Raw genomic sequence first — 23,581 nt, forward strand, 5'->3', positions numbered from 1 at the left:
ACTAATAACCAATTAAAAGAGCACGCCACATGACCTGCTGCTGTCGGGTCTGACATCATCATGTACAGCACAAACATATGATCCTTGACAAACGGGGCACATTCCACATCAAACCATAACCACACAATGATAGTGTTACATCTGCTGATATGATATGATATGACATAAACACACAGCAATCTAACATCTCTTCCAGACCTGAGGTGGTTAAAACACTGTCATTTGAGGACCAAGCTGGCAAACATATCATGATTGCAGAAGTTTTACATCTGACCCTCAGAATCAATTAGATGGAATAAAAAAAAGCAGTGCAGAGCAACTGACACTGTGTCATGTCTCCAACTTCACAGGGTACCCAGTTTGGGGACAACAGTTCGGTTATAGTTAAAAGAAAAAAAAGACAACATTTCAAAAGGTACACAGCAAAACAAGAAGATCCTGCTGTGAGCTAATTGAACCCTGTAGGCTCGAATATGTCTTTACTGTCACACAGTTATGATCCGAAGTAAAACTGTAAATTGCAAATGTGTATACAATATAATGTTGTCGTCACATGTCCATGCATGTGTACCTACAACCATACAGTCTATGCTGGATACATTTTAGCAAAGTCTTACGTTATATATTCAACATTGGAGTTACTCCTGTGTTATTGCACCTGCGACTCGTGATGCCGGGTCACGAGCACGAGCAGCGCAGGTGAGAGGATGTTTCCAGTCTGTCGCGACGTGTCGACGAGATAATAAACTGTCTCACTTGAAAGTTAGACTTCTCTGCCAGGTCACTAACCTCCTCTCGAGCGACAGAGCGGCTCCTCATTCATCCCGCTCCACATGCGTGACAGTCCGGAGCTGTACAGTCTCTCCTAATGCACAGCCGACTCTTGCACGCGCTGTTTTCATCTGCCGCTCGCTGCTTCCTGTTTCTCATGTGGAAGTGTAAACATGCGCATTGATGATTTGAAGAAGTGCAATGTGATATCACACGAAGTCTATACTTTCGAGAATAATAAGACTGATAAGAGCCTCCAATATAATCTTGGCTTGACTACTTATGTACTTATATATATGATCATAATTTGGAAAGCAAGTCAGAACCTGACGGCGTTTTTACACGGCACCACCAGAGGGCGCTGTTGTACAGAAGAAGTGAGAGGCTTCGTAGGACATTATAAGATGAGATATTTATGTATCAGTCCTGCAGTGGGGAAATGTGCAAGATTACAGTAGCAGACAGGTAAAGTGCACACAAGAGACACATAGTAAAAATATGTGTATTTTCAATGATAACCTATTTCTTTGGATTGCATCATCAACAACCCGTTGTGAACTGTATTGGCTAAACCATTAAGTCAAATTATTTAGGCAGCTGCCTTAAGCCCTTCATTACTGGATTGAAGACTAAAGAATAACTTGTGTAAATAACAAATACATTAATTTTTATCGTGGATGTTTGCTTTACAGTAAAGGCAATCCTGTTGTAATAATTCGTAGTAGCCTGAAGATGGTGGTGGTCTTAACTTCTTAATATGTCTTAATTTAGAAGTTTTGCTTCTCATTTTGTTTTTGAATTAAAATAAAATTAGACAGACATCACAAAATATAAAATAACCACTCCAATTTTTTAAAAAAAGTGAAATTATTACTTAACATTATTTTCACATTATAGTTTATAACATCAATTCACTCTGAATCTGAGTCTGGAGCAACTTTATTTTGGTATTAAGGAAAGGCTCCATTAGATCAACTTGCTGAAACAAGTTTCCTCAATTGAAATATGAGTTTGTGGTAAATTAAATATCTTGAGTTAATATACTTGTTGCTATTAAAAGTATGCGTATCGGAACGCACGAATGGTCACAGGTCAAAATATTAGCCTGAACCATGAACCAACTGCAGTCATAGTAACAAACCCTTCATTTCTTAAAGGGACATTTCCCCAAATAAAAATAAGAGCTTTGCTGTTGAGTTTTTCAAATGTTCTTTCTTGACTTATAACTTGTAAACTAAATTGCTTCAATTTCAGTAATTTCATCTCCATAATCAATTTAATAACTGTAACTATTGTAAAATAATGTAAAGGGCTAAGTATAACAGTATAGAAATGGCATGTGTGGGTGATTATCATGAAAAACAGACACAAGTGAAGGTGCATTCATTTTCTTTTTTCAAATAATTGCTACAATAATACCTTGTTTACATTGTACAAAAGTCTGTGCAGCATGAGAAACAACCCCAAATCACTTAAAACACACCAGTAGATTATCATCATAAAAATCTGAACTTTTATATAAAATCTAAACAATTTCAATAAACCAGGGGCCTGTTGCAAGAACGTCTTTCAACAAAAATTAAACAGCAGCATGTAGCCCAACCTCAACTGGTGCTTTATATAAAAAATTTTAAAAAACGGCCCACAATTCTCAAAGAACACAATGGCGCGTGCAAACACACACACACACACACACACAATTTTTCTCAAAGTGTTCCCTTCATTATCTGATGCAAAGATTCACAGAATTATAATGTTCCCTTGTGTCAGCAATTATATCATAGAAGACATCTCATGATCTCATGAGAGGAAAAGCATAGCATAGCTATCAGGGAACAAGATTCCAATGCATACTGGTGGGATCGACATACTGCGCTCAGCAAAGTCATAAACGTAAACCCCTTATTGCTGTGAAACAAAATCTGTGCAATGTTTTCACGGGATTCAAACTGTTACCTCTGAGACAATAATATTAAGAGGAACAAGAACGGTTAAGGCCCAGTGTTTCTCCCTAAGAGTCATTTACTTAATGTGCATCAGACAAAAGGCATTTTGAAGTTTGCATAGATCAGTTGTTGGCCTTGCATAGATGTGCTTCTCTCTCATATTCAAGAGTGAAGATGTGCCTGAAGCTGTACCTCCAAAAAGGAGAGACTGTGCCAATAGACAGTAGTACACAATGTACTCTGCAGATACGTTAAAGTGTGGCGGACTATGCTAAACATTATCTTGCATATACACAATCCTCCACTCTGTTGCCTGGCCGTATGGGAGCTATTCCTCTTCTCATTGGTCCTTTTTGTACAGCGAGACAGTTTACGACCGACGAGGGATCAGCACGGCACACTGAACTAATGTAATGTCATTTTCCAATGACGGAGCCTTTTTACCCAGCTATAGCTTTTGATTGACTGTATATGACAAATGTGCCATGATATACATGTATCCCATTTCCACTGTACTTTGAATGTATATATTAAAACACTTCCATTACAAAGCAAACAAAATGCCACCCCAACACCACTTATGGTCAATCTTGAGAACATGTTTACACATTTACAGGGTAAATTCACAGGAAATGAAAGACAAAAATCTTTCTTCATTGGTAGAGTCTTTGCATTGCAATTGGTTGTTAATTTGAAGAAAAAAAAAGCAACATGGATAACCGATCCGTCCACGGACTGAACCACCGTGCCAAACATGCTTTTTCACAGCGTCTCGCTCAATTAACTACATTATGATTTAACGTTTCTTGTGCATCATGGCATGAAAGGAGAATATGGCCTTTTATGGGTGTTTCTGCACAGGCAAGAAAAAAAACATAATAAAAAAGGCACTTCTAACTGCGCACTAGCTTGCTACGTAACAGAACATGTTCAGACAAACATTTGAAGTGTAGGAATTGGTTGTGTCTGCAACAAATGTAGAAGTTAGTTTGGAAACTTTCTGGCATTTACAGAATAACAATATAATATAAAATAAAGAGACTGGAACAAAAATTTACAATTGCATTCAGTCAACATGCAACGCAGAAGTACACAATTTTAGATTTTTGGAGCAGCTTCTGTGAAGAAAAGTCACGCATTACGGCATTCTGCAGCATCAATGTGACAATACTGTTCAGGAGTGAGACAAAGTGCTCTGTGTGCTTCCCATTTGTGTTTTCGCAGTAGTTTATCAGTAGTCCGAGCTAAATTAGTTTGAACAGTCTCACCAAGTCACTATCACGTGGCTTTTGGTGTTTTAACGGCTCCATCAAGCCATCTAAAAAGTTATTTGTTTTCAGATTGAGGTAGCAATACAAATAACAAGATAATAACAATAAAATAGGAAGAAGAAGAGATTCATGTAGAACTGTGTGCCGTCTTTCCACCTTAAGAAAGGCACAGACATTTGGTATAGTCCACACATGTTGTGGTACATGCTTATGTGAAGAAACCTACACAATTCTTTATAGACTCAGGCAACAGAGTGATTCTCTGTCTTCTTTAAAATATCTCCATATGCGAGGTTCAGCAGAGCCAAGTTCTGGTCACTAGTCCTTCCTCCATTTGGTTCTGCATCTCTTGGTATACCCAACAGGCCGTGGTTTTGCTCTGAGCTTCTGGGCGGCTCATCAGGATAAATAACAAGGAAAGAGGCTGTAAGGAAGCCAAGGAAGGAGCCTCCAGAGGCCACTGCAGGAATGACACGCACACTGCCAACTGCCTTTACCACAGCTCCAAGGGCCGATGCAACCAGAATCTGGCTGATATAGACCTGGTAATGAAACAGGATAGAATGATTGAATAATAGTATACACTGTAATGACACTCATGCTTTCCATAGACTCTTATCACTACCCATAGAGCAGAAAGCACCTAAATGTTACACACATTTGGACATGTTACTTTAAGTAAAACCATACACCACTGTGTCTATGGAAGAATGTGTCCTGTTTGGATGTTGCTAACTCCAAAAGCTACGTCTTACTTGTAAGTCAGTTTAAGTTTAAACCTGATGGGGAAAAAGCATAAATGCTCACCTGGCAGGACAAGATGGCGCAGTCAATACCAAAACCCCTTCTGGTGTTAGCTGGACTGTGGTGAATGTACTGAGGAGAGGAACAGTAGAGAAGACATATGGCATATGTTCTTAGTCTGTAAGTTTTCATGATGTAGTGTTTAAGGCCTTTAGGGGAAGTTTAAAAGCTATATTGTTGACAAAGCTTAAGCACAGCTTAAACCAAGAGAATTACTGACAATTCATAGCAATGTGACATATGTGTGTACATACCTCTTTAATTTCATGGTACTGCCCAAGTAATGCATAGGGACAGTAGGAGATACTCATGGAGATGATGCCCATGCTACTGATCATGACCATGGCCACGTAAACATTTGGGAAGATTGCCATGACAGCGGTTCCTAAAGTTTGAGATGAAAGCGGTTTAAATGCACTACATTTCACTTCATTCTGCATACCCATTTAGACAACTGCTCTCAAATCCGCAGTACTTCACCAGTACTTGATTGTCAGCTGTTCATTGTATTGTGGCAACTGACCTATTGAGAATCCCAACGTTCCTACAATGTAGACAATCTTAATGCTCAAATCAAAGTTATCCAGGTACTTCTGAAGGATTGCTGAGTGGTGGAAAGAGGGAGAAAGAGACATTTGAATTATTGGAAGAAGCGTAGCTAAACAGATTAGAAAAGGGAGGTAAAAAGTTGACTTGTATCAGTGACCGCTTGTTCCCTACATAAATACAGCCGTTAGGGGATTTCATTTGAAATCTAATGAAATGGAACAATGTTTGTGTTTTACCAGAGCAGACAGCAGCCGTAGCAGCATAGACCACCAGTCCCCAGCAGCCCATCTGTACGCCTCTGTGATAGTTAAGTAGCTCTGTGGAATTGGATGGAGCCTGAAAAAAGTTGAACATTTAAGCAATGTAATAGTACACTTGACAAATACACATTGTAGTGTTTATATTCGACATACACGCCTGTGTTGCATGCGGAGTAGTACTGAGAATTTTTGCAAAAGATATTTTATGCAATTGCATATTTAAATCATTTACTTTTTAATTTTAATTGAATTTGAGTGACTTATATTGGTTTCTGTACCAAACAGTGTAGTTTTCCTAAGTCTGTAGAATATAATATGTAGGCAAGGACATCTCTGCAGCATGACAAGGTTTAATTTTAAAGGCTATTTTGGTACAATTTGAATTAATTGTGCTGGGTTTCTACCTCTGTGTTCCTTACTGTGTGGTCTCCATGCTACATACAATGAAGTCAATCCATTTATAAACAATAAGTGACACAAGTGTATGAGTGTGTATTAACCGTGGGGTCTCCGTGGTAGATGACTTGTCCCATAAAATCAGTGTAAAACACAGCTTCGGCTATAATGGAGAACCACGTGAGGAGGTGACACACACACAATCTCCACAGCTGCCTTGGCATCTACCAAGGACAGAAAAGACAAAAGGAATTAAGAGTCACAAGTGAACATGGAAAATAATTTCTACATAAACCATTAGTTAGTTTAGTTTATTATTTCTGCCACAGCAGACCTTAAAATGTTGTAAATGGGACGCAGTGAGGTAGGAAAATGGGAGAAAAAATAAGAAAAAAATACATAAATTTGAAATTTACCTTAAACATGGACAACCAGAGCAGTCGAACAGTTGTACCCTTGTCTGGTCCATCCTCACTGCTAGAGCCCTCAGATGACAGACTGCTAGCTGACAGCTGCAACGCTCGCCTGTCTGCAGGCCGCTGAAGTTCACTTAGGTCATTCAGACTGCAGGAGCTGGTAATTGGCCGAGGGCTAGTCCATAGTAATGTTTTTCGCAGTCGAAAGCGCTGCGATCCCACTCGGCCGTAGTAGGAGAAAGTGAAGGAGGGCTATAGAAGAAGAAAAAAGACCAACATCAACTTTTTCATATTTGCTAAATTACTATTACAAAAAACAATTTAAAAACAAGGAACATCGATTTGTACCTGTCGGTAGAAGGTGTGTGGGTGTGGTCGTGGTGAAATGTTGGAGGGGCGGCTTGTCAACATAGTGGATAAATGGCCTTTCATGGCATTGCAGTGGTCAGAAGAGGACAAGGCAGCATCGACACCATTGACAGCCTTGGCCTGCTGGGAAATGAGACGGGCACAGACGTACATATTAAAAAGGCAGAAAGGAAAACTCAAAACATCTGAAACACAGTAAAGAAGTTATGTCTCTAATAAGTAATTGCCTATTAAAGAACAGAGAAAATTATCACATTTTAAATTATTTGTAAAATTGCATTGATAAAATTTCTGTCCTGGCAAAGCAAGTTAACACAAATAAAACTTGCCATCATAACAGCTGATTTCACCCGGGTTTTCAGAAGAGAGCCCTCTAAATCAGAACTGGTCTGGGGAGAAGGTGGGCTGTTTGTTGGACCCGTGAGCACAGGCCAGTCTGGATTTATATGCTCTAAAACCCGCATCCCATCAGAAAGGGCGGGCTGTCCTCCACAAGGAGATGAGGACCCAATACTGTGGTTTGATGACTTGAAAACATCTTCTAGCTCTCCCTCTGGTAGAAAGTGCTGCAACTGTGGCACGAAAAATTGTGCGTCTGGGTCGAGGTCAGAATCCAATTTGATTGTTGCATCTGGCATGGCTAACACTGAATCGCTTTTACTCCGTACACGATCCACGGCAAAGAAGTCAATTTCTCCTTCCTCAGGATCTGATTCGTTGTCCTCTCTGGACGGGGCTCGAGCTGAAGCGTCCTCCTCTGCAATCACATCAAGTAGAGGTGGCGTGCGGCCAACAGGCCGGAAAGACAACTGGCTGATAGAGTCCCCACTTGCCGTATCTCTAAGCCGGTTGGATGGAGCAAAATGTTGCTCAGGGATACTAAACATATGCAGTGTGACTGAGATAATGAAGATGACGCCTGCGAACAAGAAGAGGACCTGTTCCTGGGATTTAAATGCTTGGCCCAGAGCTGTGCCAGTCCAGTCAAGACCACCTAGCATGTAGCCCACTGCTCCGCCGAGCCCTGGGGAGACAGGTATAGACACAGATGCACAAGTCAGTGGAAAAGTATAAGAAGCCTATGAATCTCAACTGCCTATGTGTCTGAAACATTTTTGAATCACATTCTGAAAATCATTTGTTCAATACATGTGTGCACGCGATTTAAAAAGGTCAATGTGGACTGTGTGTGTGTGTATGTGTGTCCATGCATGCATGTAGTCTTACCAGCAGAGAAGGCATGAATATTCAAGGCCATATCTTGCACGTCAGTGTCAGCAACATCAAGAAGGTAAGCTCTGATTGGTCCCTCAGAGGCATCCGCACTGAAGTCCAGCACCACCACACCTATGACAGTAAGGACGATGCCAATTGGCTGGCTGCTGGGACTGTCGCCAACGGAAAGGCCTAGCAGAACACCACAGAATAGACACAGATGGGGTTAAACAGTAACAGTAAAGTGTTGATCTCCTTTGAAACCATCTGCTCACCTATTAATGATCCATTTAAGAACAGCGCCACTCCCAGCAGCACACCGACACACAGGGCCAGAATGAATGGTCTTCTCCGGCCCCACCGTAGAGTACATCGGTCACTGGCTGAGCCGATCACCGGTGTCAAGAGGAGACCCAGGATAGGACTGAGGAACCACGTTAAACTGTAATATTGCTCAGGAAGACCTAGAAAGTGCACACAAACAAAATGGTTCCAGACTTAAACAGTCAATGTGTACTATTCTTGGACTAGGTGATGGCAGATTTTTTAATTTGAATTTAGGGAAAGAATATTGCTTTAGCTCACATGTGACCTGTCTTATTAAAGTTGACCACATGGTTGGATAATAAGCTACATTTTTAACACAACGTACTGTATTTTGCTAAATTGTCTGTAGTTTCACAATAGTATTCCCTTTGAAATCCAGTATTTCTTAAACAATGACAGCTCAATGAAATAAAAGACGTTGCACAGTTAAACCGGAATGTTAATACATGTCACATGCAGAAAAGCTTCAACACTTGATTAGTCGTGTTTTTGTTTGGACAGCATTCAGCACAAAAAATGCTTTGCTACATCTGATATGGTTAGCCTTTCCTGTTCATCTTTCTGATAAGCCTTTACACTGCACTATTGTGTATGATGTTGCGCTCTGTAAAATATTTATTTTGATTTACTTGTGTTATGTTAAATCTGATCTTTCACTGACTAACTACTGACGGAAGAACTGACATGTGAGCTCCAATGTACTTTGAAATGAATGACTCATTTATGAAGCTTTCTTTGGTCCCACCAACTTGCTACACAACTGATCAATAAGTCAACCAACTCAAGTTTTCCCACGTTCCATTGCTTATGAAAGCATAGCACATGACAGCTCTGCATGCATAGCTGAAGAACCACTAGTGCCGCTCTGAAGCAGCTTGTCTTACTGAAATCTAAAAACACTCATCCCTATACTGTAGCTCAGTATCAAAGTTGTTTTATTTGTTTTACTGTTTTGGCCCAAATATATATTTGACAGACAATGCACAGCTGTCAGTTCTCAGCTATAATAAAAAACAACTGTCTCTGCTCAATGACAAAATCAAGATTTTCCACCCCTTATAAAGAAGTGGTTTCTGTGTCAAAACATGATGTACTCAAATTCAGTCAGCTGGCTGTGTGATCTGATTGGTTCTCATAGGAACAAGACGTTACCCACGCTGCCTTGCTCTGCTCCTGCATTCCCTCTCCCTTAAGTCCACAAACCAGCAGATGATTTATCGCCGTTGGAATTTTTTGCCTTCTGTCTGTTTTTTTTCTTCGTCCAGATTGCTACTCACTCTTTCTCTCTTTATCTTGTAAATGGGACTCCAACAAGACTTGACTTGTACCCTGTGTAGTTTTTGACCTTGAGTAGCACTATGAAGCAGTTGTCTTTGTCTCATACATGCACAGATGTGAATGCACAAGGAGTAAGCACATGCTCAGGCAAGTGATGCAATACAAATCCCAGACAGTGGTTTTGTATTATTGTACGGATCGACAGATGGTATGAATAAACTAGTTTGCAGCAATGCTCCATCAAAGGCAAGGAAGAAGAAGACTGCTAGATGGTTAACACTGGTGCAAACAGTACAGGTTCCAAATAATTAAAATGTCTGCAAATGTTTAATATGGGCAGAGATGTTTTAAATATGTTGTTTTAGACTTCAAAGACAGACATTGTGTTTTGAGTAACAAAGTGTGAAAACAAGAGGCAAAGCTAAAAAAAAACCCTCCTCGAGTTACCTTTTGTAAAGACATAGTACTTTGCAGCGGCTAACAGCTCAGTCACACTTGAGCTTATTTTGATCGGAGTGCCGCCTTTTCTGTCAGTCAATGGGTGTCGATTGCGTTTCATTAATATATTTTATTGTGTCATTCTGCAAACTCATTTTCCACTCTAGTAAAATGCTCTCAAAAAACACTGAAAATTAGTTGTTTTTTTAAAAGTTTTTAAAACATTATCTTTCTTACAACATTGTGAATATGTAGCAAAACAGAGAGACTGAAATGTGCCATGTTAGACATTCTTGTCATACCGAGCCTGGGGAAAATGCCTTTGTTCCATTTCTGCTATGATGGCAAACCTCACATTTGACTACATAGCCCCTGGTTGGCTACTGCTGGGCAGACGGGTTACATGGCACAGTGGTGAAGACAGAGAAATCAATAGAGCCTGTCTGGCTAATGACAGTCAAATTCCACAGTGTTGACACTGCGAGTCAGCCAATTTTCTGACACTAACCAGGTGAACACTGCAACAGATATATCAATAGCTGGTGGGGTAAACAGAATGTGCTGTGTTTGTTATGTAAAGGTTGTTCTGCAACTGTCTGTGTCCCAAACCTACCACGGCTGGGTGCAAGCATGTTTCTGGTAACACATAAAGAGCAAATTCCAATGCATCCAGTATTGCTGAATTGTGGATATCTGAGTGACATCACAAGAACATCTGTTTAAGCGAGAAAAGTGTGAGTGTGCGTCTGTCTGTATGTATGTGATTGTATTGCGTCTCCTCACCGATCTGCAGCAGCACTGGCGTCACCAGAGCGGTTTCCATGGCGTAGCAGAACTCGCGTCCAAACATCACCGCCCCGTGCATTACCCAGCGATGCAGAGGGACCTGCATACCCCTGCCTTCTCCTTCCAATTCCTTCTCGCTTTCTTCTGCTTCTTCCTTGGATTTCCTCCTCTCCGAAAGGCCAAAAGCCTCCCTCTTCTCTGCTTCTCCTCCCATTACAGTCTGCTAATGGGTTTATTTTTGTTTGATGGTTGGTTTGTATTAGTGTATAATACTTAATGCTACGATTTCCTATATATGTATGCAACAATGTTATGATATGATGATAAGACGTGTAATGTCCAGGGTCTTGATCACTCACTGTGTGAGAGAAGCCTAAGATATCCAGAAAAAAAGAATCAGGGAGCTTCTCTACTGGTCAACATTGTGAATTCAAGCCAATTGCAAATAATTGAGAAGTAAGGAAACAACATGAATGAGATTACTACATCCAAAAAGTATGTGGTAAAATATATATTCCAGATAATGCATCACATGGCCATCATATTTATTTGTTGTCACCAGGTGTACAGCTCAGGAGCTCAGTGGTGGAGCGCTTGTGTGCTTCGCTGTTGCTTAAATTCAGGAAGAGCAGAAAAGTTATGTGTAGCTCCGGAGGTATGTAGAGGGGAGGATCACAGAGGGGGAGAGGAGGTGGGAAAGGGGCGGGGAGGGGGAGGGGGGCAATATGAGAGTTGTGGGATCCAGTAGCTTTGTTTGTGGTAAGCTGTGTGAAGGGTTAGAATATGTCTATTAATTTGTTCACTGTGGCTGCTCAGTATGTGTTGGAGGTTGAGTGCAAGCAGTTTGGGGATTGTGTAAAGTTAGTGTTGCTCTGCAGAAGTCTGTCTGTGCATGTCAGCACACTTCCTGGCACCTCAGGTGCAAAGCATGTGGAAACTTATTGGCAAAGACCCACTGAGGGACACAGCAACCTGCAGAAAACAGACACCAGTTAAATAGTAAGCAAAATATTGCACAGGGTCGCATTGCCTTGGTGTTAACAATCTCAGTCTTTACTTATTTTTGAAGTATTTTTTTAAATTTGTGTTCATAATCTACTGATACCTACAGATAATGTCAAGTACTAAAGCTCCAGTGTGTTAAAATGTTTCATTTGGGTCACAAAATGGGAAACAAAAGTCCTCTTGACATCAGAGAAATGCTGCCCTGTCCCAATGAAGTTCAATGGCAGTCAATTAAGACTCAACACTTATAAGTTTTTTATAACGTTCTGTCTATGAAAAGTTGCATGACCCAATAGCCATCATAACAGAATAAAGGAACAAAGGACAAAGCAATGTTGCAACACATTGACGATCTGAGATTACGATAAAGGTTGGCTCATCATGACCAAACCCGCATTAGATGAAAGCGACACATCCGCAGTTGCTTAATTGTTAACATTTCGATAGTATTGTTAATTCCAACTTTTCTCTCACACACATTTTGACTCAATAACTTTCAACCTGTTTCGGGTATTCCAAACCGAAGTTAGCTCACGTATGAGTTCATGTTTCAAGAGAATAAACATCGTTCAAATAAAAAGCCTCCCACGGACACAACACGCTCCCGTTGCGGTGGTTTCACAGGCAGCCAACGGCACAGCGAGAAGTCCACAGCAGGTAACACTCACCTGAGTGGAGGTGCACCGGAGTGATGCCTACATGGACGCGCGGTGGCTGGATGACTGTCGGGGTTTCGACATGTTTAGCTCGAGGGCAGCTCTGCTAATGGTCTCGCGGACACGACTTACCTGAACCACCTACCTCGCGAGCTCTTCCCCAGCCTACGTAGCTAATCAACTACTAACGTTTGGCATAGTTATTTATTGTGTCGCGCGTGAGGACGGTGCACGTGGCTACAGTTAGCGACGTCACTCTGCTAACGTCACACAGCGAGCTAGGCTGGCTAATATGTTACACACATGAGTGATGCACGCGGAGACAGGAAGAGACAGAAAGATGTAACATACCGACGGGTTTACTCCGCTGAGGGGAAGTCAGGAAGTGGCTCCACGTTATGCCAATGGTGGGTTTGGAGGAGCTAAATTAGCAATGCGGCTAACTGAGTGACCACTTGGTGCACCGCACTCATCAATCTCACGGGTTTCCACAGTAACAAAGCGAGGCGCGGTCGTCAGACGACGCAGATTGCGTCATCAAGCTCCTCACCTCAGCTCAGTCAGGGAGTCACACTGATGGTGTTTTCACTCCCACGCGCTGTCCGAGTCTTCCAGGCGTGTTGCCACATTTTTACTCATCAGAATGGGAATTCTCACAACTTCTTGTTCAACTTCCGAATCAACAAGTCACTTGTGCACTGCACATCATACAAACAAGTTATCATTATCATGACCAATGCTGCGACACATCCATGCACATCGGTATATGAAGTGGCTGCTGTTTCAAACGTTATCAATTGTTGATCAAATTTGATTAAGTCGTTCATGTCCTGGACCTGACTATCCTGGACGTGCACACATTTTGTCCCTCATAATATTTTGGATAAACTAAGGATTTGGCAGTAATCAATTGGGAGGTGGAAATTAATCTTGAACCAACATGTCCCGGGACGTCCTGTTCTGCCATGCCATCTGTTGTCGGGGTGTGGAGCTGCTCACCAGAGCAGAGAGGTCTCTGCTTTAGTGAACACATCGCTGTTCATTAAAATCAGTTATCCAATCCACATTATTGTTAATCGTTACCCTGGAAAAGATTCAAACCCAGGTGCTACTGTGTATTATTTATCACATTTACACACTGTTTTGCAAATTAAGGATTATTTGAGAAATGTACCAAAGCGACTATAAAAAAAAACTGTAGTCAATAGGGATCAAACAGTAATGTAATGTATTAAAAGTTTGAAAAGAAGCATTATATTTAACATTTAGATAATTGAGTATTTATCAACTTAATGGTTGCAGTCTTTTTTTTTCAACCCTCATGGCTCAAATGTAAAATCAAGACTTTGGAGAATGTTTTCATATTTTTATAAACATGCAGAACTATTTGCAGAACCAGACATAGGTGGCTTCAGTACAATGTTATTACATTGATGAACCGTTTACTAGAACTTGATATCAATCTAAGAATTAAAATAAGTAAAAATAGAAAATTCAGGAAAACTCTTTTCCGGAAGTACAGAAACGTACCAGATCAGTTTTAGGCAAATAAAAACATTGGACTCTCTCAAACAGCCCTTCCCCCCCCCCCCCCCCCCCCCCATAATTTCTCTATTATACATTTATATGGCATTTTCTCTGTAAATAGATTCTGCTGATTGTTGATGAAACACAATTACAAAGTGTTTCCATAACATAACATAATAATACATATTTTTCTTTTATAACACAATAATAATATGACAGACCAAACATTCACATTGTAGCTGCTTTCAGTCACCCAAGCAGTTTATATTTGAGTGAAAACATTTTCTTTGGTTCCTTATTGTAATGGTACTTGAATGGAAATGCAATGTTGCCCTCTACTGCACATCAGAGAGTATCTTTACCAATACTCTTGCAGTGGATCTTTTGAAGCAGTCGCCGTGCCGTGCAATCCACGTATTATGTATCAATATTTGTCCATGGGCTAAACATATGCAGATACAATCTGTTTTACATTGTGATGCAGTTATATGATATTGAATTCCCTCCTGGCATTGCAGTGAGAAGCTGATCAACAGTGCATGTGTCCCTCTACTAAAATAATGCAATAGTCCTAAGCAGGAATCAGGATGGTCAGCAATGTCTCCTTTTTGTAAATACCTGTCCTGAATGTCCTTAAATGTCCTGGCCAATTACATATATATATTCTGCACAGATAGTCACATATATCAGTGGTTGTCTGACAGACATGCCTTTTTGTCACTATATGGTTCAAGTAATAATACTTTAATCAGTGTTGTCTCCTGTTGTATGCAGGTTTCTTAGTTTAATGTTAAGTTGCAGGCTAAACTAGTTTGTTGTCAATGTTGTGATTGTAATCAAGTAATACACAGTTTTTAGTTGCTAAACCAGCTGAATTTGTTGGCCCTTATATTATTCTTACTGTTCTTATACATGCAATGGTTGATCCTGAGCTCTTAGCACTGTGACAATGGGCTATATGTCATCACTGGTCAGGATGTTACAGAGTCCACCTTTTCTCCTGGCGACTGGCCATCGTAGAAATTCTCAGTTTTCTTCACGCCATGCGAAAGAGGATTTACAGTGTTTGTTTCTCCCCCAGATCGTCTTTCTGCAGTGCAGTGGGGATCTTGGTCATCATGATCATATTATTAGCGAGGGCGTTCGCCGTGCCACCTGAGGCCTTGGAGCTGTGCTGCATGCTGATGATGTCGCCACTAGTCTGCTCGTGCTCTGCACGGCGGAAAATATTTCTCATGGTTGCCTGAGGGAGAAACAAGCTGTAAATTATTCAGTGAATCGATGAGTAAATAACCGAATACATGAGTGATGGGTGGACAAATTATGCCCGGAGGGAAGGATGGATGGATAGATAGAAAGGTGACACAGAGGAAGGATGTTGGGATTAATGGGATGAAGTAAGGTGAGGAAGGAAAGTACTCCAGTCTTACCTGGAAATTATTTGTAACAAAGCAGTAAACAATAGGATCCATACAGCTATTCAAACTGCTGAGAGTAACAGTCAAGTGGTAAGCGATCACATGGTGAGGCATGTCAGGGTGAAAGTACATCACCACCTGCAACACAATAAGACAACACAGCCATGACACCAAACACAGGGTTGTTTAATTTGTCCAAAAATGTATAAAAGCAGCAATGTTTATATTGCATAATCACCTCCTCATCTTGATAACTCAGTAGTTCGAAACTTTGGCTTGCTTCAAATAAACCAATGTTTACCTGTGCACGTTGCTCAGTGGCGGCAAAAAAGTTAGACTTCCGAGTAAAGAAGTCAGATAAAAATGCCGCACAATGGGGCTCATAAAACAAGCGCACTTGCGTTTTCTTTTATCCTACATCCCAGTCCTCGGGCCAGCCTCGATTTTGGGCTTGTTCACATGAATTGGGGTATAACTCTAAGTTTGGCTTTTAGTACAATTTACAATTTTTCGGACCTAATATTTTAAACAAAGGCAATGCATGTGTTCGAACTGCATGTCTTTTTTTCCAACGTGAGTCCACGGGAAAAAAATAATATTTTGAGCCCCATGGCATCATGTGACGACGATCCTGGAAGTTCAAATTTCACAGTTGGGCAACTATTTAAAATTTGCTTCGAAGCCTGATGCTCATCGTGGGGTCTTGTCAGAATCCTCGACTTTAAGAAACACCCATAGTGTGTGAATGACATCAGCTGACAGGAAGTGGACATGGACCCAAACTAGCTGTCCAGGTGATGCAATCTCACTAAAACACACTAAAATTGAGTGTTTCAAGCAGAGGTATAATCAGACAGACAGTTTGAGAAAGATAAAGATTGACCCTGATCATGGAAATGAGCAGAATAGTCTTCTTTAAGTCTTCTTGAACACTCCTCACTCTAGTGTTAAGAGTTAAATTTACTCTGAAAATTCGAAACTATGTTTAGTGTAACTTCTCATACTTTTCGGTTTTAGAATGTATTCACATTATTTTCATTTGAAAACAAATGTCAACCTGTCTGTCACTCACCTGTCTGACGTGGAAGGGCGTGAAGCAGACAGTAAATATGATCAGCACTGTGGTCAACAGCTGGACGGCCCTCCTTCTCCTCTCCCTGAAGAAACACAGTTAAAAGTTCAAACTAGCACTGTGACATCCCATCAGCTGTGTGCCTCTGGTGCTTTCCATCAGATTCAAATACTGAAAAAATGAATCTGTTTATTGTAGCATCCAACGCTTTCAAGTCTAAAGACAGGAAAACCCATGATATTCTGTACGGTGTCCATGTAGGTTGATAACAAAACGTTGATTGTACCTGCTCTGCTGCATCAGGCGGCGGTCGGCTAGCGCCCACATGATTCTCAAGGTGAAGACCATGATGATGATGAGGGGCAGAAAGAACTCGGTGATGGTGAGAACGAGGAGCTTCGAGAGACAGCAGCCAGGATGCTGGAAAGCAGTGGACAGGAAGGAGTAGGTGACCACGGTGGCGAGCAGCCAGACAGAGACACACACACATTTGGCCACACTGTGGTTCCTCCACCGGTGGGAAGCTTCAACCTGAAGGGAGAAAAGGAAACATGTAGTTTGAAGTTGTTTCTGGTTTTGAAGTCTGGATGAGCAGGTATTCAGCACGCTAGGCTTCAGAAAACATGATTTCGACCAATTCTGTTTCCCAACTAAAGGCCGAACCCACCTGCACGATGGCGAGGTAGCGGTCAACACATATGCAGGTCAGGAACAAGATGCTGCAGTACATGTTGACAAAGTAGCTGAAGACGTGCAGGTAAGAGCAGGTGAGACAAGCTCCCCCGCTGTAGTACAGCAGGATGCGAGTCGGCAGAGAGAGATTCACCAAGAGGTCCGTCACCGCCAAGTTGATGGTGTAGATCACAGAGGTGGTCTTGTTCTTGGTGCGGAGACAGAAAATATAAAGTGCGACTGTGTTGAGCACCATGCCCACCTGTGAAGAGAAGGATTAGGGAGTTTGTGCATGACAAGCATGGTCATTATGAGTTTCTCAACTCATATCAGGATGTTGGTAATATTTGCTTCTTTGCAACAAGGGCTCCCGAAAGAGTGCCTACCAGGAATATGAGAGAGTTTATGACCATCAGTGCAATCCAAAGGCCGTAAAAGTCATTGTAGAGCCCCTCGTCTAAGTGAGCCAGTCTTTGAAGATACGCTTCCATGCCGGTGCTGTTACTGGGACTCGCTATTACAGGCAGGATAGGAGATGAGGTGTTTACCACAAGCCAGGACTCAGTGTTGTTGAAGTCCATCAAAATGATGATGACGAAGATAATGATGATGAAAATCCAGGGTTGTTGCAGAAACTGTTAGGCAAAACAGACAACGTTGCGATACAGTTAGCAAAGACTTCAGGGTGCAAACTGTGAGATTTATTGGAAGGTGTCTACAATGTCCATCTGATCATTTCTATGCCTATTCACGGGCTGCCGGCTATCCCAGCATGCATTAGGGGGACAGGGATGAAACACATGCACATTTACAAAAGTCTGTAGTATTAGTTTAAATGCAAACTCATGGACGAACATACTGCGCAGGGCAGAGACTCTCTCTCTCCTGCACTGACGTCTACTCGCTCCTCCTCAGTGGAGTTGTTGCTGTTGGCATGGCCAAACTGACAAAGCCACTTCAAACAAATATGAGACTTAATTTAGATAATTATTTATAATGTGACTGTTTATTTATGCAGCAAAGTTGTTTGAGGGGTATATTTATTTATTTCAGCCTTTTTAATTCCAGTAATACATTTAGATTTGAATTATCACTTGCCCGCCCTTTTTGTAAAGCACAGATACCTTTCAGGCCAAGTTGTGACGTTTTCATGGCAGTCATAACAGAAGAAGAAATAGCTTGATTAGCTCAGGTCGGATCAGATCTGAACCACAAATAGTAACTTTGTGCCTGTGAATCAATTGTAATCTGTACAGCCTGTTTATTTACCTCATAAAAAGATGGCGCATTCCTCTCCTAATTGGTATAAACAGAGTGGATTTGGGTAAACTGGATAAATTCTGTGCGTGGACGAGAATTCCCGGATGTTTATAACTTCAAGTTTTTAGTATATGTCTACATTAATTCAGTGGGCGCAACGCTGAGACCTTTACAACCCCAGAGACACACGTATTGGTACTAGATGAGACATCCACTGATTATACTAACATCACTGCAAAGTGAACAGAGGTGGAACTAAAGCTACAATATGTGCAATAACCGCTTACAAATGCAGAGAGCAGTTAAAATGTCGACTCCTTCAGAGGTGAGCAAGAAACTGTAACAGATGTCCCTGTGACAGGATGCAGCAGTTTTTTCTCTCTCCACATTTCACATGTTCACAGTGCGGTGATAATCTCTTGCAGTGCACAAGCAAAATCCTGCTGTTGTGAGACTTTATAAAATTAGACACTCGAGTTAACTATGTGACCCTTTCCATATGGTGTTTTCAAGTGTGAGGAGGAAAATATGCTAATATGAACCACAATCTTCCAGGCGTGAATATTATAGACAGCAGAGGGCAGTCAGTGACTGCGCCACATGTAGCGTGTCTCAGTGGGAAACAGTGTGGGGATGGATGGAAATTAGACTTTACACATTACCAACAGTATGAGTTGAGGACGATGACGCAGATGCAAAAAGCTTCTTGATCAAGTCAAAGTCATGAGAAATCAACAGGCATTTAAAACATTAAAAAAAAACAACTGTCAAATGAGATGAACAGCATATTTTCCATGGAGCGTCACAACGAACTTTGACCCCAAATTGTCTGGAGGCTGCAACGTTACCCTATTCTTCCGTGACAAATGTCGTTTAATTGCTCATGTGAGTGCCAGACCGGATAGGTTTGTGTTGTGTCTGCTCGTGGCTCCCAACTCTAATCTCTCCCAGCAAAAATAATCGTCGGGCTGATGAAATATGTAGTCTATTCAGGCTAATGAGAATAACATGCTCAGCTGAGGGTGAGGCATGAATAATGTGATTTATCTGCATTAACAAGATCAGTCATGCCATAGAACATTAAGACCATTGAAGGAAATAAATGGGTGTTTTCACAGTAACATCCCCGTATATTGTTCATCTTACTGGGAGCTGTTGTTCGTCATCGTTAACGGCGCTAACGAGCGTTATGAGCGTTGCTCTGGGGAAATTGTGTGTTAAACCACTTATCTGTTCAGAAACAAATGGCGAGCACGAGTAATACGTTCCATTGGTTTTCTATTATTTGTTTGGAAAGATGAATGTCGAGATCCGACATATCCCGACTTAACTATCCAAAGCTAAAGAGGAGCGCTCTGGTGCTCCTGTCGCCACACCCAGCGGTGATGTCACGGTGTCCTGCAGGCCACCTGCATATCTCAGGCAAGCCTGCTACGTTTTTATGTGAATGCGTGGCCTCTGCCTCACTCCGTGTCATTCCTCCTGCCGTACACTCTGGCTCTGGATCTCCAAGTCAGTCAAAATACTGTAAAATGTTCCCTTTTCCATAACGTCCCCTGAATAATTTTGGAAAAGCCATTTTCTCTAATGGAAAAGTAGTCAGTTTGCAATCCAAACAAAGAGAACAAGGAAAATTCTGCACGCCCGAGGCATCCAGTGCGTGCATCAGTCGCCCCCAGCGTTTGCCCCCCGGCTACCCAGAGTTAGAGACTAGAAATCCAAGCGTATGTATCCCTTAGTTATTCCTTTCATCCAACTACGTCACGACAAATGACAGCACCGGATGCTGGAAGAGCAACAGATTTTGGCCAAAGAATTGCAAAAATAATGACATTCCCAACGGCTAAAGTGTATGTTTAGTGCTAATTATCAAACGTAAGAATGCTAACATGCTAAACTAACATGTCTTAGCATTTAGTTCAAAGAACCACACCTATGTCCATTAAAGAATTGTGGCATGGTTTTGATGAAAGACTTCATTCTGGTATTAGAGTTAAAAATAAGGATCAAAGAAACTTTTGAGCTCATAGTTGGTAACCATTCCTCTGTAACTATAAATTGTATGCATTGTGTTGTTAAGCTCGGCCTAAACACTAGAAGGCATAATCAGATTTGGGTAAAATGATCAATCCCAAATAAAGATACCAAATTAAATTAAATTTAAAAAAAATGTTTGATGTGCTAAACTGTCTTGAGAGGTTTAAAATTGAATTTGAAATAGACGGAAACCTGGATAAGTTTGTGTTGGCCTCTTTGTGTTGGTAGTAATCTAATGCATCACTGCTGCCGTCCTATTGTTGCTCTTCCTCTTCAAAGACTGTGGTGATGCAATGACTGTAAAGTGATACTGAGAGGAGAGCATAGGGCCCAGAGGCAGATCACAAATAACACTGTCCAAATAAATTCCAGCAGCGTGGGAGTCCCGTTCAAGTGTGTGTGTGTGTGTGTGTGTGTATGTGTGTGAAAGAGAGATATATAAAGAAAGGGAGACAGACAGGATGGGGTAGTAGAATACAGATCTCATGCTGCCCTGCATCAAATTATAGCTTCACAAAAAGTCCCTCATGGCAACAGGAACATTTTTGTTGCCGCTGTGACTCCAATTTTAGTGACAGTTGTCGGTGTACATGCAATAAAAGTCCACAGGGTTCTTTCCTTGTTCTTTGATTGTGTGACACGTTACAAAAATGATCTGATCGTAACTTCTTTTAACACACAAAAGTCCTTCGTGGATGATTTTGCGTACTTATTCAGTCTATTCAATGTTACAATTATGCACTTAATTTACACTCATGCCTGTTTTAATTTCACAGAAGCATAACTGTAACACCTGATCTACTTTTTCTCTCTTTGAAAAACAGAAAAACAAAAGACTGTTCGCAGACAGTGTATCCACCGCTGAAGACGACCTACCTTTAGAGAAGAAGGAGAGACTAACCAGTCAAACTAACTCCAGTAAAAGTCAAATCTGTCTCCGGTGAAGCTGATGTGTCCTCATGTCCGTCAGCGTCCAACCAGGTGATGCTGGATCTCTTCCACAGTCAGGATGCTTCGACCCTTAGTGACCTTTGCACCCTCGCACCATCGCTAAACATCCAGTTACATCTGTCACTTTACTGTCTGGAGCGGGTTCAGCCTTTCAGTGAGAAATGCACTTCTCTTGTCAGTCTGTCAGTTGTGTTTCCTTTCAGATTCTTGAGTCATGCCAGTCGGCTGTAGGGATCAACACACTCCTTCAGATATGTGCATCCCTGCCATTCTCCTTATTTTGTCAGCCGTCACTCAGTGTATTGATTTCTCAATGTCTTACTCCTTTCCATGTGTCTTTCTTCTTTTCTTTCTTTCCCCGTTAGCATAATTTTCAGTCTTTCACACTCTCTCTCTCTCTCTCTCTCTCTCTCTCTCTCTTCAATGACTCTGTCTTTCTACTTCCCTCCCTCTCAATCTAAATCTCCCCTCAGTTTGGTCTTCAGACAGGAAGTCTTAGTATGTGTTTACATTTTGCCGGGACACGAACACGCCTGTCCTTGTACAGTGTGCACACACACCGATGCCAGAACACACGTGCACATATATCGACGCACACTCCAGATATCCTCAAGCACACGACATCACCAGCACAACAAGCTTCATATGTGATATGTTGGTCAACAAAGTTTTTCCATAAAGTTTTTCCCCAAACCATCACATATTGTTGTGTATAAAGCTGAGACTAAAAGGACAACTGTGAAACACAAATGATGAGGTTCTGCTACAAACATTTAACTGGTTATTTAAGCAATGTGAAATAATGTGAAGAACATTGCGTTTAAAGGTACATGAGAGAAAACACATTATAAAGCTCTTGAAAAGATGACAAGACCACTTTAACCACAATCTAATGTTGAACTGTGCACCATTTAGGAAATTATAATGCACCCATTTTGAAAAAAACATCAGTAGCAGTATATAAACCCAAAATTAAAATGTTGACTTCGGACTGTACAACTTGAATGTTTTTGTAATGCCAACAAATAGTAAAAAGATCACTTTTGGCTTTAAGAAATTAAAGAATGAAAAATGAAGAAGAAATCATTTGTAAAAAAATAAAATGCATTTGTTGATGCACTCATAAATCTCTTCTTTTTTAATATAAAATAGTATATGAGTAACATTGAGAAGAAGGATTTACCCCGACATGCATCCCGAATAAACAATTATATATGGGAGCGAAGCCTTCTGATTTGTGCTGTCATGATTCACAGTGATATCTATTAAAAGAAAACCTCAAAACACAAAATCCTGCACCTGAGCAGACCTTTTCATCTCACTCTGTTGAGCTACAGGACAAATCAGGCAGTGATTTGATTTCCCTTCTCAGAGACAGTAAATACTGTTACGTCTGAGGCCATTTGAATTATGAATGTTATCGTCAGAGGAAGCAGACAGTTCAGCAGAAGACGAAACAGTGAGTTTCAAATTTTTCCAAAAAAGCACAAAAATGAATTACAATAAAGTGGAAAATTTGATTTCCTGCTGAAGGAAAATATTTAAATCGTGTTTCATTTTCAAAAAACTGTATTCTGCCACACAATTAATGAAACTTGGGCAAAGCTACCCACAAAAACCAAAACCATATCCACACAAAGTATTTTATATCTCTGGCTAAAACAAACAGTTCCTTCAAAACTATACAAACTCTTCTAAAAATGTTGTAATGTTGTAACGCTGTAAATGTTGATGGACACAAACGCAATGGGAAAACAATGTGTTTATTCTTAATACTCATGTATTTATAACATTGGACACAATTATTTAAGTGAAGAGGACTTGAACTTAATTACCGTATTGTTTTGTAAAGAAATAAAATACATTATATTGTACTTCCTCTAACTTTTTCAAACTTCCTCCATTGTTGTTTACACCAAAGAGCAAACCCTAATCATATTCATACTTTACAACACACACACACACACACAGACGCTTCAGTTTTTAATGATGTAACTTATGTGGATACAGCATAGAGTTATTTGCTAAAACTGAGGTTCAAACTTGGTTTAAAGCAGACAATATGCTTATGGATCATTATACCTGCGCAATAGGAGACCTGCGTTAGTGGTTTCAGTAATTGTGTGTCTGAAACCACAATTGCTGAAACCATTTAAA

The 23,581-nt window shown here is 40.8% G+C and overlaps 2 protein-coding genes across 3 annotated transcripts; both read right to left on the reverse strand.

Annotated features, from left to right (window-relative positions):
* Positions 1 to 2,110: 2,110 nt before the first annotated feature.
* On the reverse strand, positions 2,111 to 12,973 carry LOC137781550 (solute carrier family 45 member 4-like). 2 transcript variants are annotated; one of them, XM_068570379.1, is made up of 13 exons: positions 12,839 to 12,973; positions 10,824 to 11,798; positions 8,273 to 8,461; positions 8,010 to 8,189; positions 7,112 to 7,806; positions 6,762 to 6,902; positions 6,414 to 6,665; positions 6,102 to 6,221; positions 5,578 to 5,677; positions 5,316 to 5,396; positions 5,047 to 5,177; positions 4,796 to 4,864; positions 2,111 to 4,530 (listed from the first exon to the last, which is right to left on the reverse strand). In XM_068570379.1, the coding sequence occupies exons 2-13, from the start codon at positions 11,038 to 11,040 to the stop codon at positions 4,231 to 4,233; spliced, it is 2,475 nt and encodes an 824-aa protein (XP_068426480.1). In that variant the 5' UTR covers positions 11,041 to 11,798; positions 12,839 to 12,973; the 3' UTR covers positions 2,111 to 4,230. The 2 variants fall into 2 exon arrangements, with proteins under 2 accessions (XP_068426480.1, XP_068426478.1); XM_068570377.1 differs by having other exon boundaries at positions 6,762 to 6,905.
* Positions 12,974 to 15,071: 2,098 nt separating this feature from the next.
* On the reverse strand, positions 15,072 to 19,602 carry LOC137781140 (G-protein coupled receptor 20-like). Its single transcript, XM_068569723.1, has 8 exons — positions 19,583 to 19,602; positions 18,036 to 18,102; positions 17,563 to 17,811; positions 17,172 to 17,438; positions 16,791 to 17,035; positions 16,505 to 16,589; positions 15,445 to 15,570; positions 15,072 to 15,257 (listed from the first exon to the last, which is right to left on the reverse strand). Exons 1-8 carry the CDS (start codon positions 19,600 to 19,602, stop codon positions 15,072 to 15,074), a joined length of 1,245 nt encoding a protein of 414 aa, XP_068425824.1.
* Positions 19,603 to 23,581: the final 3,979 nt, after the last annotated feature.

This window comes from Clinocottus analis, unplaced genomic scaffold, assembly GCF_023055335.1.
Source record: "Clinocottus analis isolate CAN_PGR_092001 unplaced genomic scaffold, fCliAna1.0.p SCAF_9, whole genome shotgun sequence".
Lineage (NCBI taxonomy): Eukaryota > Metazoa > Chordata > Actinopteri > Perciformes > Cottidae > Clinocottus > Clinocottus analis.

What these genes read in the sequence shown, in the direction of transcription:
- LOC137781550 (XM_068570377.1), bottom strand. Translation starts at nt 11,040, where the DNA reads ATGGGAGGAGAAGCAGAGAAGAGGGAGGCTTTTGGCCTTTCGGAGAGG. An exon ending in CACACACCTTCTACCGACAG is followed by an intron (nt 6,666 to 6,761) that starts GTACAAATCGAT and finishes CTTCTTCTATAG; the next exon opens with CCCTCCTTCACTTTCTCCTA. An exon ending in TACGGCTGCTGTCTGCTCTG is followed by an intron (nt 5,397 to 5,577) that starts GTAAAACACAAA and finishes TCCACCACTCAG; the next exon opens with CAATCCTTCAGAAGTACCTG.
- LOC137781140 (XM_068569723.1), bottom strand. Translation starts at nt 19,602, where the DNA reads ATGACGAACAACAGCTCCCA. An exon ending in GAGAGTCTCTGCCCTGCGCA is followed by an intron (nt 17,812 to 18,035) that starts GTATGTTCGTCC and finishes TTTGCCTAACAG; the next exon opens with TTTCTGCAACAACCCTGGAT. An exon ending in CGCCTGATGCAGCAGAGCAG is followed by an intron (nt 16,590 to 16,790) that starts GTACAATCAACG and finishes GTGTTTCTTCAG; the next exon opens with GGAGAGGAGAAGGAGGGCCG.